Source organism: Lepidochelys kempii, chromosome 5 (assembly GCF_965140265.1).
Source record: "Lepidochelys kempii isolate rLepKem1 chromosome 5, rLepKem1.hap2, whole genome shotgun sequence".
Lineage (NCBI taxonomy): Eukaryota > Metazoa > Chordata > Testudines > Cheloniidae > Lepidochelys > Lepidochelys kempii.
The window spans coordinates 1327067-1345586 of record NC_133260.1 but is presented as its reverse complement, the minus strand read 5'-3'; the positions used below and the strand labels follow the sequence as shown (position 1 = coordinate 1345586).

The 18520-nt window shown below is 60.6% G+C and overlaps 2 protein-coding genes across 2 annotated transcripts in view; both read right to left on the bottom strand.

Annotated features, from left to right (window-relative positions):
* Positions 1 to 5204, bottom strand: part of LOC140911997 (B-cell differentiation antigen CD72-like) — a 40750-nt gene extending 35546 nt beyond the window's left edge. The window contains exons 1-2 of the mRNA XM_073346151.1: positions 5120 to 5204; positions 4938 to 5036 (exon numbers count right to left, since the gene is read on the bottom strand). Of these exons, the coding sequence (XP_073202252.1) occupies positions 4938 to 5036; positions 5120 to 5204 (184 nt within the window). The remainder of the gene's footprint in view (positions 1 to 4937; positions 5037 to 5119) is intronic.
* Positions 5205 to 17616: 12412 nt separating this feature from the next.
* The window catches only part of LOC140911996 (B-cell differentiation antigen CD72-like), a 41489-nt gene continuing 40585 nt past the window's right edge, over positions 17617 to 18520 (bottom strand). Inside the window, exon 8 of the mRNA XM_073346150.1 lies at positions 17617 to 18388. Coding sequence (XP_073202251.1) covers positions 18375 to 18388 — 14 coding nt within the window. The 3' untranslated portion in view covers positions 17617 to 18374. The remainder of the gene's footprint in view (positions 18389 to 18520) is intronic.

Sequence of the window (18520 nt, the reverse complement as noted above, 5' to 3'; positions counted from 1 at the left end):
CTGTCTTTGTTTCTCCTTCTCCTGACGTTCCCTCTCCTTCTCATCCTGCTCATGTTAACATTGTTTCTCCTCATGTTGACGTTGTTTTTCATGGACCTCCAGCTCCCTCATTTTCATCTCTCACTCCCATTCCAGCCGCATCCGCTCCAGGGATGGGGAGCTCCGCCGGGAGGATCCCCTGCTGGCTGCCGGGGTCAGGGTGCCCTCAGTATTCACTGGGCTTCCCCCAACCCCTTCCCCAGGCATAGGTAGGAAGGGTCTCGGGATGTCCTCGGCAGCAGTCTGACCCCTACCAGCCCGGTCAGACCCCAGGGCCCACGCTGCGTCTGCCGGGCGGCTTCCCTCCGGGACAGGGATCGGGTCATCCAAGCGATCCCTCTCCTCCAACTGGGCAATCAGCTGTTCCTTGGTGGACCTCCCGATGCGCAGCCCCCTCTGCCTGCACAGCTCCACCAGGTCGCTCTTTAGGCGTTTAGCGTACATCTCCCTGCTGGCCACTCGCAGGCCGGGCAGCTTTCCACGGTTTCCAGGAAAAGCCCCTCGTGTGCCAGTCCTTCTTGAGGTCACCACCTCTTTGCCAGGGTCGAGCTGCAGACTCCTCCGCCCCTGGGACCGCTCGCTGCAATCCCCCGGGGGACTCTGTTACTGCAAAAGTCCTTCTCTCTGGTCACACACTCCCAGGGGTTAACCGCCCCCTGAAACGGTCTCTCTCTGAATCTTCAGCACCCCTGGTCCCCGTCAATCCCCCTTTGTTTTACTGCTCCCCAGTCACTTACTGCAGGAAGCGCTGTTCACGGGGTGCAGTACATCCCACCGCTGCCACCAGTTGTCACGGAGTGTGGGGAGTCCAGGCCCTGCACCCCTCTTCCAGGGATTCACTGAGACTCTCAGCCAGCCAGTAAAACAGAAGGTTTATTGGACCACAGGAACACAGTCTAAAAGAGAGCTTGTGGGTACAACCAGGACCCCTCAGTCAAGTCCTTCTGGGGGAGCAGGGAGCTTAGACCCCAGCCCTGGGGTTCCCTGCGTTCCTCCACCCAGCTCCAAACTGAAACTAAACCCCCACACAGCAGGCTCCCTCCTGCAGCCTCTGTTCACATTCCTGGGCAGAGGTGTTACCTCCCCCTCCCCCTCCTGGCTCAGGTGACAGGCTCTCAGGTCTCCCCTCCCCAGGGCCCATTCCCAGGTCAACACTCCCCCCTCCCTGCTGCGTCACATCGTCACAGCCTCTCGCCCTGCCTGTGGCCCAGATCCCTGTGCAGACCCAGGAGGGGTGAGGCTGGCTGGCCGTTGGGGTGCTCCAGGATAACAGCTGTGAGACCCTGTTGTGGGGTGAGTGTGTCTCTTTGGGATAGGATCCAGGCCCTTTTCCTGTAACTGCCAAGGGTTTGAATTTGAATCCAGGGAACGATGCAGTGAGGAAAGCAGTGAGCTCGCTGCCTGCCCCCACTGGGACAGCAAGGGCAGCGCTGAGCACAGTGGGAGCTGAGACCCCAGCTGAGGTGGGGGAGACACAGGCAGGGCAGGGGATCTGTGGGGAGTGGCAAGGTGCTTGTGTGACGAAGTGGGACTGTTCTTAATGTTTCCTCCGAATATTGTGGGGGTGCCTCAGTTTCCCCTATGCAGTTCTTAAGTATCTAGGTGGTGGGGTAAGGGTGTATGATCATTGCAGAGCCCTAGAGGGCAGGTGTGTGCAGAGGTCTGGACACAGAGAATGGCCGACACCCTGTTTCCTGGCAACTGATGGCCTGGGCCCCCCCCACCCCCAAGGTGAAAGCTGAAGGGTTCGAGAAGAAAGGAATCAGGTGACCACCTGGCCCAGGAAAGGAACAAAGCACAGATGAGGAGGGGCTGGAGGAAGAGTCAGTTTGGGGCTGGCTGGGACATGGAGTGAAGGGAAGACGTTGTTGTCTGGCTCACTGCCCCCCAAAATGGACCCAGCTGAGGGATCCTGTTCTCTGCACCTACAAGCTCTGTGTTAGACCATGTTCCTGTCGTCTAATAAACCTCTGTTTTACTGGCTGCCTGAGAGTCACGTCTGACTGCGGAGTTGGGGTGCAGGACCCTCTGGCTTCTCCATGAGCCCTGCCTGAGCGGACTCGCTGGGAGAAGCGCATGGAGGGGCAGAGGAGGCTGAATGCTCCGAGGTCAGACCCAGGGAGGTGGAAGCTGTGTGAGCTGTGTGTCCTGCAGACAGGCTGCTCACAGAAAGGAGACTTCCCCAGAGTCCTGGCAGGCTTAGAATCATATAGAATCATAGAATATCAGGGTTGGAAGGGACCCCTGAAGGTCATCTAGTCCAACCCCCTGCTCAAAGCAGGACCAATTCCCAGTTAAATCATCCCAGCCAGGGCTTTGTCAAGCCTGACCTTAAAAACCTCTAAGGAAGGAGATTCTACCACCTCCCTAGGTAACGCATTCCAGTGTTTCACCACCCTCTTAGTGAAAAAGTTTTTCCTAATATCCAATCTAAACCTCCCCCACTGCTTCATGGGGAGCAGTTCCAGAGCATCGCACAGGGACTCCGTGACAGCTTGGTAAGGAAAGTTTGGATGAGCCTAGGCAGCCTTGTGAGCTGATGGCTTTGTCTAGTCAGCAGGGTGGGAAGGCGAGGAGAGTGGGAGATGAGTGTCCCTGGACCTTACCTGTTAGCTGGGTGGAGAATTGGGACAGTGAAGGAAACGTGCCTGTGTCTGTCAGGGGTATTGACTTGCCTGTGGCGGGAGCTACCCTGATCTTCAAGCAGTTGTCTGTGACCAGCCTTGTATGCTGGGACAAGGGGAAAGAGATCCCAAGCTGTGTGTCTGGGAAAGGAGAAAGTGTGTCCGGCTCTTCTTTGTCTGTGGAGCAGACAGAAGGGGCCTTTCAGCCTGTGACGGTTGAGGGGAGTGCAGTTGTCTCAGAGCTGGTTCTGGATTCAGCTAAAGCCCAGGAAGGGAAGGGTCCTAAGTTTGTATCTGCTCGGGAGAATGGCCCTGTAACTAGGTTGCATCCAGTTAGTGTCTCTGCAAAATCCCAGAGACCAGACAATTCTGGTGCTTGTATTTTGCCTGTTGCTAGTGTGTTGTTGGAAAGGGTGTCGCAACTCTGTCTAATCAGGGTGAGATCCTAGCCAGGGCACAAGGAGACCATGAAGATGATGTGATTGTGTTACCTACTGAGGGTGTGGAAACCTGTGGCAAGAAGGAAAAGATTCCTGAACTTGTGTGTGGCAAAGGGAAGGAGAATGCTTCTGACCTTTTATCTAGGAAGTCTGTAAGTTTGCCTGAAAGGGGATTTGCAAAAAGAAAAGGAGGACTTGTGGCACCTTAGAGACTAACCAATTTATCTGAGCATGAGCTTTCGTGAGCTACAGCTCACTCATGCTCAAATAAATTGGTTAGTCTCTAAGGTGCCACAAGTACTCCTTTTCTTTTTGCAAATACAGACTAACACGGCTGTTACTCTGAAACCTGAAAGGGGATTGTGTAGGAATCCGCCGGATGGGCCAGAGGTAATTCTGGATGTAAGGGAGACCCAGAAAGAGTCTGTTGTTGCTCAGGAAAGTGTTCCTCTAGAGCAAGCCCTAGGTGAAGAGGGTAAGAGCAGAATTTCTGTGAGGGGTGAATTGTTGCATAGAAAAGCCCTAGGGAAAGGAATCCTCATGGAGTCTTTGCAAGCAGTTTACTGCAACTGAAGGGTGTGAAAGTGATTTAATCAAGAAAGTTTCAGTTCCTAACAGCCAGAAATTTTCTGTTGTGAATGGATCCACTGACTTTCCTGTTGAAAGATCCAGTGTGGAGAGCTTTGAGAAGGTCTCAGATGAAGTGAAAGCTGTTAAGAAAGTTAAACAGTCCTATAACCAAGTGGCTGTGTTTGGCCAGCTTGTTGGGGAGAAGACCCAATCCCAGTTTGACCCCCTGGGGTTTTGGGGTGGCCAAAGGGCACGGGCCGCAGAAACCTTCCCACATGCATCCTGCAAGTGCTATCGACCACCCCCGACCTAAGGGAGGGCGTGAAACTGGAAGGGCCTGGTGTAACTCCTACCAAGGAATGGGAAGGATGCTGGGGCATCCATGGGAACGTTGGTGGCTTCGAACATCCCAGGTCACTGGCTAAAGTGACCCCGGTCATTTCAATCTCGAAGGGGGGAGAGATGTGTTGAAGTGGGACTGTTCTTAATGGCTCCTCTGAATAGTGTGGGGGTGCCTCAGTTTCCCCTAGGCAGTTCTTAAGTATCTAGGGGGTGGGGTAAGGGTGTATGATCGTTGCAGAGCCCTAGAGGGCAGGTGTGTGCAGGGGTCTGGACACAGAGAATGGCTGACACCCTGTTTCCTGGCAACTGATGGCCTGGGCCCTTCCACCCCCTCCCCGCCCCCCAGAAGAGAGCTAAAGGGTTGGAGAACAAAGGAATCAGGTGACCTCCTGGCCTGGGAAAGGGACGAAGCCCAGAGGAGGAGGGGCTGGAGGGAGTTTCAGTTTGGGGCTGGCTGGGACATGGAGTGAAGGGCAGACGTGGTTGTCTGGCTCACTGCCCCCCAAAATGGACCCAGCTGAGGGGTCCTGTTCTCTGCACCTACAAGCTCTGTGTTAGACCATGTTCCTGTCGTCTAATAAACCTTCTGTTTTACTGGCTGGCTGAGAGTCCCGTCTGACTGCGGAGTTGGGGGGCAGGACCCTCTGGCTGCCCCAGGACCCCGCCTGGGCGGACTCGCTGTGGGAAGCGCAGGGAGGGGCAGAGGAGGCTGAATGCTCCGAGGTCAGACCCAGGAAGGTGGAAGCCGGGTGAGCTGTGTGTCCTGCAGACAGGCTGCTCACAGAGAGGAGACTTCCCCTGACTCCTGACTGGCTTCATGGGGAGCAGTTCCCGAGCATCGCCCAGGGACTCCGTGACACCTGCCTGGCTTGCTCCCCCCGGGACCCCGGGCTAGGGGCAGGGCGAACAGCCACACACTCACCTTTGCTCTGCTCCGCCCCTTGCCCCCGCCTCACCTCCCCAGGCTGGGCCAGCTGGATGTTCGCGTAGGTGAGCTCTGCCTCCTCCTCGTCTGCGGGCGCTGCAGGGAGAGGGCGCTGGTCAGTCTGCAGGCCTGGCTCAGGGCAGGGGGCGGCACCGCGCAGGGGGCAGGTCAGCTCTTACCTGCCTCCCGCGCCCTGGAGCACACGCTGCTCCCCACAGGGGCCTTCACGAACTTCAGGTCGGCATAAACGACGCTCTGGGCCATCTGGGAGCCGGCTGCAGCTCCGGGGCTCGCTGGGGAGGGGCTGGCAGTGCCTGTGCAGTGCTGGGAAGAGAGAACCCGGCTGTGCCCGCGGTGCCGGCTGTGGAGGGACCGGCTGTGTCCGCGGTGCCGGCTCTGGGGGAACCGGCTGTGTCCGCGGCGTCGGCTGTGGAGGGACCGGCTGTGCCCGCGGTGCCGGCTGTGGAGGGACCGGCTGTGCCCGCGGTGCCGGCTGTGGAGGGACCGGCTGTGCCCGCGGCGCCGGCTGTGGAGGGACCGGCTGTGCCCGCGGCGTCGGCTGTGGAGGGACCGGCTGTGCCCGCGGTGCCGGCTGTGGGGGAACCGGCTGTGCCCGCGGTGCCGGCTGTGGAGGGACCGGCTGTGTCCGCGGTGCCGGCTGTGGAGGGACCGGCTGTGCCCGCGGCGCTGGCTGTGGAGGGACCGGCTGTGTCCGCGGTGCCGGCTGTGGAGGGACCGGCTGTGTCCGCGGTGCCGGCTGTGGAGGGACCGGCTGTGTCCGCGGTGCCGGCTGTGGAGGGACCGGCTGTGCCCGCGGTGCCGGCTGTGGGGGAACCGGCTGTGCCCGCGGTGCCGGCTGTGGAGGGACCGGCTGTGTCCGCGGTGCCGGCTGTGGAGGGACCGGCTGTGTCCGCGGTGCCGGCTGTGGAGGTCCCGGCTGTGTCCGCGGTGCCGGCTGTGGAGGGACCGGCTGTGTCCGCGGCGCCGGCTGTGGAGGTCCCGGCTGTGTCCGCGGTGCCGGCTGTGGAGGGACCGGCTGTGTCCGCGGTGCCGGCTGTGGAGGGACCGGCTGTGTCCGCGGTGCCGGCTGTGGAGGGACCGGCTGTGTCCGCGGTGCCGGCTGTGGAGGGACCGGCTGTGCCCGCAGTGCCGGCTGTGGAGGGACCGGCTGTGCCCGCGGCGCCGGCTGTGGAGGGACCGGCTGTGTCCGCGGTGTCGGCTGTGGAGGGACCGGCTGTGCCCGCGGTGCCGGCTGTGGGGGAACCGGCTGTGCCCGCGGTGCCGGCTGTGGAGGGACCGGCTGTGTCCGCGGTGCCGGCTGTGGAGGGACTGGCTGTGTCCGCGGCGTCGGCTGTGGAGGGACCGGCTGTGCCCGCGGTGCCGGCTGTGGAGGGACCGGCTGTGTCCGCGGTGCCGGCTGTGGAGGGACCGGCTGTGTCCGCGGCGTCGGCTGTGGAGGGACCGGCTGTGTCCGCGGCGTCGGCTGTGGAGGGACCGGCTGTGCCCGCGGTGCCGGCTGTGGAGGGACCGGCTGTGTCCGCGGTGCCGGCTGTGGAGGGACCGGCTGTGTCCGCGGTGCCGGCTGTGGAGGGACCGGCTGTGCCCGCGGTGCCGGCTGTGGAGGGACCGGCTGTGCCCGCGGTGCCGGCTGTGGGGGAACCGGCTGTGTCCGCGGTGCCGGCTGTGGAGGGACCGGCTGTGTCCGCGGTGCCGGCTGTGGAGGGACCGGCTGTGTCCGCGGTGTCGGCTGTGGAGGGACCGGCTGTGCCCGCGGTGCCGGCTGTGGAGGTCCCGGCTGTGTCCGCGGTGCCGGCTGTGGAGGGACCGGCTGTGTCCGCGGTGCCGGCTGTGGAGGGACCGGCTGTGTCCGCGGTGCCGGCTGTGGAGGGACCGGCTGTGCCCGCGGCGCCGGCTGTGGAGGGACCGGCTGTGTCCGCGGTGTCGGCTGTGGAGGGACCGGCTGTGTCCGCGGTGCCGGCTGTGGAGGGACCGGCTGTGTCCGCGGTGCCGGCTGTGGAGGGACCGGCTGTGTCCGCGGTGCCGGCTGTGGAGGGACCGGCTGTGTCCGCGGTGCCGGCTGTGGAGGGACCGGCTGTGCCCCCGGCGCTGGCAGAGGATCTAGCTCACTCGCTCTGTGGCAGAAGAAAAGGGATCTCACAGACAGCAGGAAGCAGAAGTTTGCATAGAGCTGGGAGTAGGTGGGGCCGGCCAAGCGCAGATGGGCTCTCGCCAGCAGCCAACTTCTCTTTTACTTTCTCCAAGCAGAGAAAGTCCCGACCCCTCCCCTGGAGCTAATGAACTTACAGGAGCAGGTTGGAGGGGCTGGAGCGATCCACCCCACGCTCTGTACGGAGATGCCCAGCCTGGCGGAGGCAGAGTTGGTCCAGACCCCACCGGGTTACCGGGGAGGGGCCTTTGTGGCTGGGTGACTCTGGGGAGAGCAGAGCAGCTTGTCTGCTGGCAAGAGCTGCAGCATTGATTTGCCACCCCTGGCCATGTGCAAGGTGCTGCTCAGACAGGGACGGAGACGCTCTCCCTGCCCTGGGAGCTACGCTCGGCACCGGCTCCATGCAGAGGGCAGGACGCTGGGAAGAGAAGTCTCTGGCTTGGCCTGTGGTTGAAGCTGAAGACTTTGTGAGTCGCTGCCATGCAGGGCTGGGGCCGACGCTCACCGATCTGCCAGCCTGTCTCTGTTGGTTCAGAGCGTGACGACGTCACCCCGAACCCCAGCATGGATGCGGTTATCCCGGCTCCAGGGGCCATAGCCGGGACAACGTGTTCCCTCCAGGGCACTGGTCTAAGCTACGCCGGCAGCCGCACCCTCTGGTCAGCCCAGCGGCGTCTCCCGCGTGTCGGGGTGTCTGGTCTGGCAGGGCCTCTCAGGGCAGACAAGGGCTCTGGGGCCCGTGGAGGAGGAGCGGCCGGCAGGGCCCGGTGGGGGTTTGGTGCCAGGCACAGGGAGCAGGCTGGCTTGGACCAGGCAGTGAGATGTTTGACTTTGGGGCAATAGCTCGGGGCAGCCGGCCCCTGTCTACCTGCGACGGGCTTCTTTCCGGAGAACCAGCCCATCTCAGCCCAGCTGTGAACAATCAACTGGCTGCTGGCTGGCGGCTGCCTGGCTAACAAGCCCCTGGGCCCCATAGGAGGCGACCGGAGCTCAGTGGACGAGGGGCTCGGGGAGAGAGATGCTCCGGGAAGGGAGGTGGGGCGGGACCTTCCCGAGAGCTGCGGGAGGCCCAGGCTGTGAGGAGCCGTGTGCTGGGAGAAGGGCTGAAGCTGGCAGGAAGGCCCTGGCTCCAGGGACGGGATAACGGGGGGTGGGGGGTGCCTTGGGGGTGCGGCCGGGGCGTGGCACTGCCGGACTCAGCCGGAGGCGTCCGGGGAAAGGTCTTTCTCATGTTCCTGGGAATTGTCTGTTCATGAAACCGGTGCCTCCGAAGGGGGCTGCTCTTGGACTGATGGCAGACTGGCTGAAGCTACAGGCGGGGCGACCCGCCTGGCACCCCTGCTCTCCGCATCTGGCCCCAAGGGGCGCCCAAGGGGCGGGTGTCAAGGAGTCCCCGGGTGATGCTCTGGAACTGCTCCCCATGAAGCCAGTCAGGACTCTGGGGCAGTCGCCTTTCTGTGAGCAGCCTGTCTGCAGGACACACAGCTCCCCCAGCTTCCACCTTCCTGGTTCTGTCCTCGGAGCATTCAGCCTCCTCTGCCCCTCCGTGCACTTCCCACAGCGAGTCTGCCCAGGCAGGGTCCTGGGGAAGCCAGAGGGTCCTGCCCCCCAACTCCGCAGTCAGACGGGACTCTCAGCCAGCCAGTAAAACAGAAGGTTTATTAGACGACAGGAACATGGTCTAACACAGAGCTTGTAGGTGCAGAGAACAGGACCCCTCAGCTGGGTCCATTTTGGGGGGCAGTGAGCCAGACAACCCCGTCTGCCCTTCACTCTATGTCCCCAGCCAGCCCCAAACTGAAACTCCCTCCAGCCCCTCCTCCTCTGGGCTTTGTCCCTTTCCCGGGCCAGGAGGACACCGGATCCCTTTGTTCTCCAACCCTTTAGCTCTCACCTTGCAGGGGGGAAGGGCCAGGCCATCAGTTGCCAAAAAACAGGGTGTTGGCCATTCTCTGTGTCCAGACCCCTGCACACACCTGCCCTCTAGGGCTCTGCAATGATCATACACCCTTACCCCACCCCCTAGATACTTAAGAACTGCCTAGGGGAAACTGAGGCACCCGCACACTATTCAGAGGAAACGTTAAGAACATTCCCGCTTCATCACACCCAGTCCTTTGATCTGGAGCTGGGGATTGTTCAGTTTCCCTAAGGAGAGACAGGGCAGTCCGTATCCACTGGGTCGTTGGATGCTAGGTGCCAATGTCTCGATGTCACAGAGTGTGACGAAGTGGGCCTGTTCTTAATGTTTCCTCCGAATATTGTGGGGGTGCCTCAGTTTCCCCTATGCAGTTCTTAAGTATCTAGGGGGTGGGGTAAGGGTGTATGATCATTGCAGAGCCCTAGAGGGCAGGTGTGTGCGGGGGTCTGGACACAGAGAATGGCCGACACCCTGTTTCCTGGCAACTGATGGCCTGGGCCCTTCCCCCCCTGCAAGGTGAAAGCTGAAGGGTTGGAGAACAAAGGAATCAGGTGACCACCTGGCCCAGGAAAGGAACAAAGCCCAGAGGAGGAGGGGCTGGAGGGAGTTTCAGTTTGGGGCTGGCTGGGACATGGAGTGAAGTGCAGACGTGGTTGTCTGGCTCACTGGCCCCAAAATGGACCCAGCTGAGGGGTCCCGTTCTCTGCACCTGCAAGCTCTGTTTTAGACCATGTTCCTGTCGTCTAATAAACCTTCTGTTTTACTGGCTGGCTGAGAGTCACGTCTGACTGCGAAGTTGGGGTGCAGGACCCTCTGGCTTCCCCAGGAGCCCCGCCTGAGCGGACTCGCTGGGGGAAGCGCACGGAGGGGCAGAGGAGGCTGAATGCTCCAAGGTCAGACCCAGGAAGGTGGAAGCTGTGTGAGCTGTGTGTCCTGAAGACAGGCTGCTCACAGAAAGGAGACTTCCCCAGAGTCCTGACAGGCTTCATGGGGAGCAGTTCCAGAGCATCGCCCAGGGACTCCGTGACAACTGGTGGCAGCGGTGGGATGTACTGCACCCCGTGGATGGCGCTTCCTGCAGTAAGTGACTGGGGAGCAGTAACACGAAGGGGGATCGCCGAGGACCAGGCCTGCTGAAGGCTCAGAGAGGAGCGGTTTCGGGGGGCGGTTAACCCCTGGGAGTGTGTGACCAGCGAGAAGGACTGTGCAGTAATGGGGTCCCCCTGGGGACTGCAGTGAGCAGTCTCAGGGGCGGAGGAGCCTGCAGCTTGGCGCGGGGAAAGAGAAGGACTTTTGCAGTAACAGGGTTCCCCTGGGGATTGCAGCGAGCAGTCCAAGGGGCGGAGGAGTCTGCATCTCGACCCTGGCAAAGAGGTGGTGACCTCGAGAAGGGCTGGCACACCAGGGGTTCTCCCTGGAAACCGTGGGGAGCTGAGAACACACGGGCCTGTGAGTCCACAACAACTTGGGAGGAGCGGAGTGATGGCCTGTCCCCGTCTCCTTAAGAAGGACATTGTAACCCTGTGCAAAAAGAGAGGGTTGAGCATTGGAAAGTTCACCAAAGCAGAGTTAATCGTGCAGCTGGAGGAGGATGACCGCTCTAAGGAACAGATTCCTGACCCCAAATGGGGCTATAGCAGGATCTGGGAGCAGCTGGAGTGGTAGCCAGGCATCGCCAAGACTCCTGTCCCCGACCAGACGGGGGTCTTCACGATCGGGTTCCCCACCGGGGGATCGGAGACGGACGGGATTGGAGCTGAGTCCGAGGGAGCAAGAGGACTATGGGAGACAGCGAGAGCCCGAGAAAGAGCTGCAGAAGCAGCAGCAGCATGAACTGGCGGTGGGGGAGCGGAGAGGCCTAGGGGACCTCCCCGGGGTGAGTGGGGATAGACCCCGGGGGGCCAGTTCCGCAGGGAACCTCGAGACTAAATTGCTGCCCCTAGTTAAGGAGGGGGGGGTGTAGATGCCACCTCACTGCCTTTGAGCAGGCTGGCGATTTGAACCAAGGGGACCCTGTGGAAAAGCCCCGGTGTCTAGCTCCCTTGCTGGGTCCCAAGGCCACAGACTCCGTCAGCCAGATGGGTGGGGAGGTGGACAGGCTCCCACTCCTGACCCCAACCTATATGTCTGTGTGGAGTTTCCTGGGGCCAGGCCCCTCGGACCCCCAGTGGGAGCAGAAGGTGATGGTCAATGGGGAGACATTCCTGGGGTGGCAAGATCCTGGGACAGAGAGAACTGGTGTCAGGCCCTGGGTGGTGCAGCCTCAGAGGCTGAGGGGCTGTGTGAGCTGGGTGAGGGTCCCAGGGACGAAGCCCCTCGCCCTTCCTATGGCCCAGATCCCTGTGCAGACCCAGGAGGGGTGGGGCTGGCTGGTCGTTGGGGTGCCCCAGGACACCAGCTGCGAAACCCTGTTGTGGGGTGACTGTGTCTCTTTGGGACAGGATCCAGGCCCTGTTCCTGTAACTGCCAAGGGTTTGAATTTGAATCCAGGGAACCAATCGGCGGAGAGGGAAATGGTCAGTGAAAATGCAGATGACCTGGCTGGCAGCAGGGAGGAGCCGCTAGGCTCAGGATACCTGCCTGCCTGTAACCAGACCCCTGGGGCTGGGTGGGACAGAGAGATGCTCCCTGCCCCCTTGCACACAAGAGTGGGGACTCTCGCTGGCTCTGATGCATTGAGGAAAGCAGTGGCCTGCCCCCACTGGGACAGCAAGGGCAGCGCTGAGCACAGTGGGAGCTGAGACCCCAGCTGAGTGGGGGGAGACATAGGCAGGGCAGGGGATCTGTGGGGAGTGGCAAGGTGCTTGGTAAGGAAAGTTTGGATGAGCCTAGGCAGCCTTGTGATCTGATGGCTGTGTCCAGTCAGCAGGGTGGGAAGGCGAGGAGAGTGGAAGATGAAAGTCCCTGGACCTTACCTGTTAGCTGGGTGGAGAATTGGGACAGTGAAGGAAATGGGTCTCTGTCTGTCAGGGGTATTGACTTGCCTATGGAGGGAGCTACCCTGATCTCCAAGCAGTTGTCTGTGACCAGCCTTGTGTGCTGGGACAAAGGGAATGAGATCCCAACCTGTGTGTCTGGTAAAGGAGAAAGTGTGTCCGGCTCTTCTTGGTCTGTGGAGCAGACAGAAGGGGCCTTTCAGCCTGTGATGGTTGAGGGTCATGCAGTTGTCACAGAGCTGGTTCTGGACTCAGCTAAAGCCCAGGAAGGGAAGGGTCCTAAGTTTCTGTCTGCTCGGGAGAATGGGCCTGTAACTAGGTCGCATCCAGTTAGGGTCTATGTAAAATCCCCGAGACCCGACAATTCTGGTGCTTGTATTTTGCCTGTTGCTAGTGTGTTGTTGGAAAGGGTGGAGCAACTCTGTCTAATCAGGGTGAGATCCTAGCCAGGGCACAAGGAGAGCATGAAGATGTGTGATTGTGTTACCTACTGAGGGTGTGGAAACCTGTAGCAAGGAGGAAAAGATTCCTGAACTTGTGTGTGGCAAAGGGAAGGAGAATGCTTCTAACCTTTTATCTAGGAAGTCTGTAAGTTTGCCTGAAAGGGGATTGTGTAGGAATCCGCCTGATGGACCAGAGGTGATTCTGGATATAAGGGAGACCCAGAAAGAGTCTGTTGTTGTTCAGGAAAGTGTTCCCCTAGAGCAAGCCCTAGGTAAAGAGGGTAAGAGCAGAATTTCTGGGAGGGGTGAATTGTTGCATAGAAAAGCCCTTGGGAAAGGAATCCTCATGGAGTCTTTGCAAGCAGTTTACTGCAAGTGAAGGGTGTGAAAATGATTTAATCAAGAAAGTTTCAGTTCCTAACAGCCAGAAATTTTCTGTTGTGAATGGATCCACTGACTTTCCTGTTGAAAGATCCAGTGTGGATAACTTTGAGAAGGTCTCAGATGGAGTGAAAGCTGTTAAGAAAGGTATACCGTCCTATAACCAAGTGGCTGTGTTTGGCCAGCTTGTTGGGGAGCCAAGGTTGTGGAGAAAGGGATGTCTCCATGCTAGTTCTGTAAGTGAACAGTATGTAGCCCAGGTCAAGATGGGGGCCCTTAACCAAGAGAGCCCGAATTGCAGCCCTCCAGACTGGAGCTCTTGGAGAAAACCCAATCCCCGTTTGACCCCCTGGGGTTTTGGGGTGGCCAAAGGGCACGGGCTGCAGAAACCTTCCCACATGTAGCCTGCTAGTGCTATCGACCACCCCCGACCTAAGGGAGGGCGTGAAACTGGAAGGGCCTGGTGTAACTCCTACCAAGGAATGGGAGAGATGCTGGGGCATCCATGGGAACATTGGTGGCTTCGAACTTCCCCAGGTCACGGGGTAAAGTGACCCCGCTCAGTTCCATCTCTAAGGGGGGAGAGATGTGACGAAGTGGGCCTGTTCTTAATGTTTCCTCCGAATATTGTGGGGGTGCCTCAGTTTCCCCTAGGCAGTTCTTAAGTATCTAGGGGGTGGGATAAGGGTGTATGATCATTGCAGAGCCCTAGAGGGCAGGTGTGTGCAGGGGTCTGGACACAGAGAATGGCCAACACCCTGTTTCCTGGCAACTGATGGCCTGGGCCCTTCTCCCCTGCAAGGTGAAAGCTGAAGGGTTGGAGAACAAAGGAATCAGGTGACCACCTGGCCCAGGAAAGGAACAAAGCCCAGAGGAGGAGGGGCTGGAGGGAGTTTCAGTTTGGGGCTGGCTGGGACATGGAGTGAAGTGCAGACGTGGTTGTCTGGCTCACTGGCCCCAAAATGGACCCAGCTGAGGGGTCCCGTTCTCTGCACCTGTAAGCTCTGTTTTAGACCATGTTCCTGTCGTCTAATAAACCTTCTGTTTTACTGGCTGGCTGAGAGTCCCGTCTGACTGCGGAGTTGGGGTGCAGGACCCTCTGGCTTCCCCAGGACCCCGCCTGAGCGGACTCGCTGTGGGAAGCGCACGGAGGGGCAGAGGATGCTGAATGCTCCGAGGTCAGACCCAGGAAGGTGGAAGCTGTGTGAGCTGTGTGTCCTGAAGACAGGCTGCTCCCAGAAAGGCGACTGCCCCAGAGTCCTGCCTGGCTTCATGGGGAGCAGTTCCAGAGCATCGCCCAGGGACTCCGTGACACAGAGTGTGGGAGAGTCCAGGCCCTGCACCCCTCTTCCTGGGATTCACCGTGACTCTCAGCCAGCCAGTTAAACAGAAGGTTTATTGGACGACAGGAACACAGTCCCAAACAGAGCTTGTGGCTACAACCAGGACCCCACAGTCAAGTCCTTCTGGGGGGCAGGGAGCTTAGACCCCAGCCCTGGGGTTCCCTGCGTTCCACCACCCAGCCCCAAACTGAAAAAAAAACCCTCCCGCAGGCTCTCTCCCCCTCCCCCCAGCTCCTCCTCTAGCCTTTGTCCAATTTCCCAGGCCAAGGTGTCAGCTCTCCCAGCCCCCCTCCTGGCTCAGGTTAGAGCCTCAGGTATCTTCCTTCAGGGGAAGTCTCCCATCGCCAATGCCAATGCCGACAGTCCCAGTGAACCTCCCCGGCAACCCTCCTGGGGCAAATCCGCCCCACTCCCTGCTGCGTCACATCTGGCGATTGGATTTGCCCCTGTTGTCTCAGATGCTCCACTGATGTGGGGATTAAGGCCCAGACACCTATGTCTGTTCACCTGCCATGAGAGGAAACAGTCCCCTTCCACCCACCAGGTAACAATGCAGCAGGTAGGGGAAACTGAGGCACACACAGGCTTCACACAAATATTACAAACGATTTCCAATTTTGTCACCGTCTCACTGCAGACACTGGCTGGCTGCGTCAATCACTAAAGAGTGGACGTGTCTCTCCCAGGGCTCTGTCTCAGTTGGACTCGCTGGGCAGAGCTCACAGCACGAAGCAGGGGGGCTGGAGCCCCAGAGACTCAGTCTCGGAGGCGGTGAGACCACGTGGCTTACTCTGGAGGAAGAGTGAGACCCGTAGAGGGCCTGTCCCACTGACGGGCGCCTCCTAGAGACTGGTCCAAAGCTGGGGGCGTAGCACCGATCCTGTGGGACTGGGACCACACGTCTTGAGACAAAGTTCTCCAGTCCAGACTGGGCGGGAGACACCTCCAGGGTGGACCAATGTGCATTGCACGTCCTACAATAGGTGTCTGTTAGCATTCAAAGTCTGATGCCACTGACAGCGGGCAGAGCCTGCAGAAGGACGCTGCCAGGAAGAGGTAAATAGTGGGGTGGGGGTGGGGACCCTAGGTGAACATCACAGGTCTGGTCTGGTGCATTTGGGGGAAGACACCCCAGCACCCTTCAACTAGGCAGTGATCTGACGGCAGGTTTTCTTCATGAAAATGGACTTCAGCCAGGCTTGGTTGTAAAGACCAGGGTGGATTCAGAGGCAGGCCACCCAGGTGACCTTTGGGTGAGAAACTTCGTTAGACAGGAGGAGAACTTGGTAGTTCGGTTCATGAGAACACGCCTTCTGATGTGTACGGAACTGTTTGCTCCCATCTCTCACGCTGGTTTCTGCTTGAATCGCTTGTGTTACTGTAGTTGAACTCAAGCGCTGTGTCTGGTACCGGGGAGGGAGCGAAGGGAAAGCTGGGGTACACTGCTCCTTTGGAACAGGGGATCTTGGATCTCTCGGGGGATGCAGTGACTGGGGCTGGATCACAGAGCGGAGGGGACACTTTGCAGGGCCTTGGGGGCTGGGGGGATCGGTTGGCAGCCTGCAAGGCAAAGGCAGGGCTGGTACAGCCTGGTGGAGAGGACTGGAGGGCTGCCAGGCTGGGGGCAGCAGGGGGCTGGCACCGGCAGGGATAACAAGGCGACTCTCAGCCCTGGGTGCCCTGAGAGGCGTCACAGTACGTGCACCCTGTCCGGGCAAACCCCTCAATTGTCCCTGTCTGCCTGGGGTTCTAGCCTGCATCTGCCTTGCAGGGGGACGTTTCTCCCAGGGACGCGAGAGAGCCACCCTCAGTTTTCTCCCTTGCTCCCACTTCGCGTCGGCCTTTCTCCTGGCCAGGGCAGCATCAATCCCCAGCCACCTGGCTTCCGGCTGCTCTTCCCGGGTTCGCCAGGGCTGCCTCCCTGGCTCCCCCGGCACTGCAGGGTACAGCTCTCCGCCCTGGCTCTGCCGCCAGCACAGGGCCTGGCTCCGGTGGGGGGAGACTGGGGGCTGCCACAGCGATGCTCAGTGCAGCCTGGCTGTGCTCTGCCTCGGTTGCTGCCGCTTGCGGCTGCCTCTGGCTGGGACTGCAAACCAGCCGGACACCCCCTGCCCTCCGCCAGCGCCTCGCCCTCCCCAGCACAAGCCCAGCGCCCCCAGCCGCTGCTCTCCAGCCTCTGCTGGCGCACGGGCAATGGACCATTGTGACGAAGTGGGACTGTTCTTAATGTTTCCTCTGAATAGTGTGGGGGTGCCTCAGTTTCCCCTAGGCAGTTCTTAAGTCTCTAGGGGGTGGGGTAAGGGTGTATGATCATTGCAGAGCCCTAGAGGGCAGGTGTGTGCAGGGGTCTGGACACAGAGAATGGCCGACACCCTGTTTCCTGGCAACTGATGGCCTGGCCCTTCCCCCCTGCGAGGTGAGAGCTAAAGGGTTGGAGAACAAAGGAATCAGGTGACCTCCTGGCCCGGGAAAGGGACAAAGCCCAGAGGAGGAGGGGCTGGAGGGGGTTTTCAGTTTGGGGCTGGCTGGGACATGGAGTGAAGGGCAGACGTGGTCGTCTGGCTCACTGCCCCCCAAAATGGACCCAGCGGAGGGGTCCTGTTCTCTGCACCTACAAGCTCTGTGTTAGACCATGTTCCTGTCGTCTAATAAACCTTCTGTTCTACTGGCTGGCTGAGAGTCACGTCTGACTGCGAAGTTGGGGGGCAGGACCCTCTGGCTTCCCCAGGACCCCGCCTGAGCGGACTCGCTGGGGGAAGCGCACGGAGGGGCAGAGGAGGCTGAATGCTCCGAGGTCAGACCCAGGAAGGTGGAAGCTGTGTGAGCTGTGTGTCCTGAAGACAGGCTGCTCACAGAAAGGCGACTACCCCAGAGTCCTGCCTGGCTTCATGGGGAGCAGTTCCAGAGCATCGCCCGGGGACTCCATGACAACCATCCCTTGCAGGAGTGAGGCGGGGCCTTCAGGATTCGGCCCCGCATCGGCGACCCAGGAGCCTCTCCGGCTGCAGGCTGCTGCCCATCCTGGCAGCGTGGGGCGAGTCCAGTGAGCCCATCAGCCCCAGCCAGCCGGGGACTGACCCCAGAAAAGAGCTGGGGCTCCCCTGTTCTGGGAAGGGGGCTCAGCCACGGCACGGCTCTGTGCTGTCCTGGGAGGAGCCCCCGGCCCGGGTCCCTCTGTCGCTCACCCTCTGCTGAGAGGTGGGTGGGGGAATGATGCTCCGCGCTGCCGTGGGGCTACCCTAGGCCTTGAGCGACTGGGCTCTGCCTGGGCTGTGAGCCGCTGGGGCACGGCTTCCCTGGGTGCTGGTGAGGGCTGCGTATGGGTGCGCTGAAGGGAATGGGTGCAGGGGTCCCCGACACACGGGCTCCCAAGAGAAGGTGAGACGGGAACATTTTAAGTGTTTATTGGTGAGCTTTACAGAGGTGGGGTGGGGGAAACAGCTTCCCCCTGGCTGCTGCTGCCCATCACCATTGCAGCTGGGTGCCTTCCCATCAAATCTAGAGCGACAGCACGGTCCTTAGGGGGCTTCACGGAGCCTCTGGCATCCTTCCCCTTTGGGGATAAAATCGGGGTTGGGGGATGCAGTGGGGGGCGGGGGGTTCGGACGGGGAAAGCCTTGTCGAAGAGGGAGGTGTTGCAGAGTTCCTCGGAGAGGCTCTGACTCCGGATTCACCTGATCTCCAGAAGCTCATGCCACCGCCGGTCCCCTCGCCCGGGCATGCCGGGTCCCGGCTCAGACACTGTGCCCTGGACTCTGCGGTCTGCACTGCCCCAGAGGAGCGCAGCTGCCGGGGGGCCAGAGAGCGACAATCTGGCTCTGGCGGAGCGGGGGCTTGATCCGGTGATTGCTCTGACGGTTAGGCCTGGGCAGGACCTGGGGGCCGCTGGATGGAGTGGAGCATGGGTCTGACGGGCTCATGGGAGCCCAGACCCTGGGGCGGGCGGTAGCGTGGGGGTGCATGGGTCACTGGGCTCCCAGGAGGGCAGGAGCACCGGGAGCAGAGGGGAGCAGGTCACCAGGTGCAGGGTCCTGGGTCTGGGCCCTCAGCCGCTCTCACTGGGGATCGAGGCAGGTGTAGGTCGTGTTCCCCACCAGGAAAGTGGGAGGGGCAGAGCCGTGGACCCACTGCAAGGTGAGGGCACTCTGCTCACAGATCCAGCAGCAGGGGTCTGTGCACGACCCGCCCGACAGCCCAGGGCCCGACAGCCTCCCACAAGCCAGGTAGGAGGCGGTGGAGCGCGTCACTGGGAAGAGCCTGGGCGGAGAGAGCAGAAAAGGCAGCGTCAGGACGTCTCCTGGGTCCTCCTTCATGGAGATCCCTGGGGGCAGCACCCAACCCTCCACCCCACAGGGGCTCGGACAGAGCCGCCCCACAACCCCCCCTCTC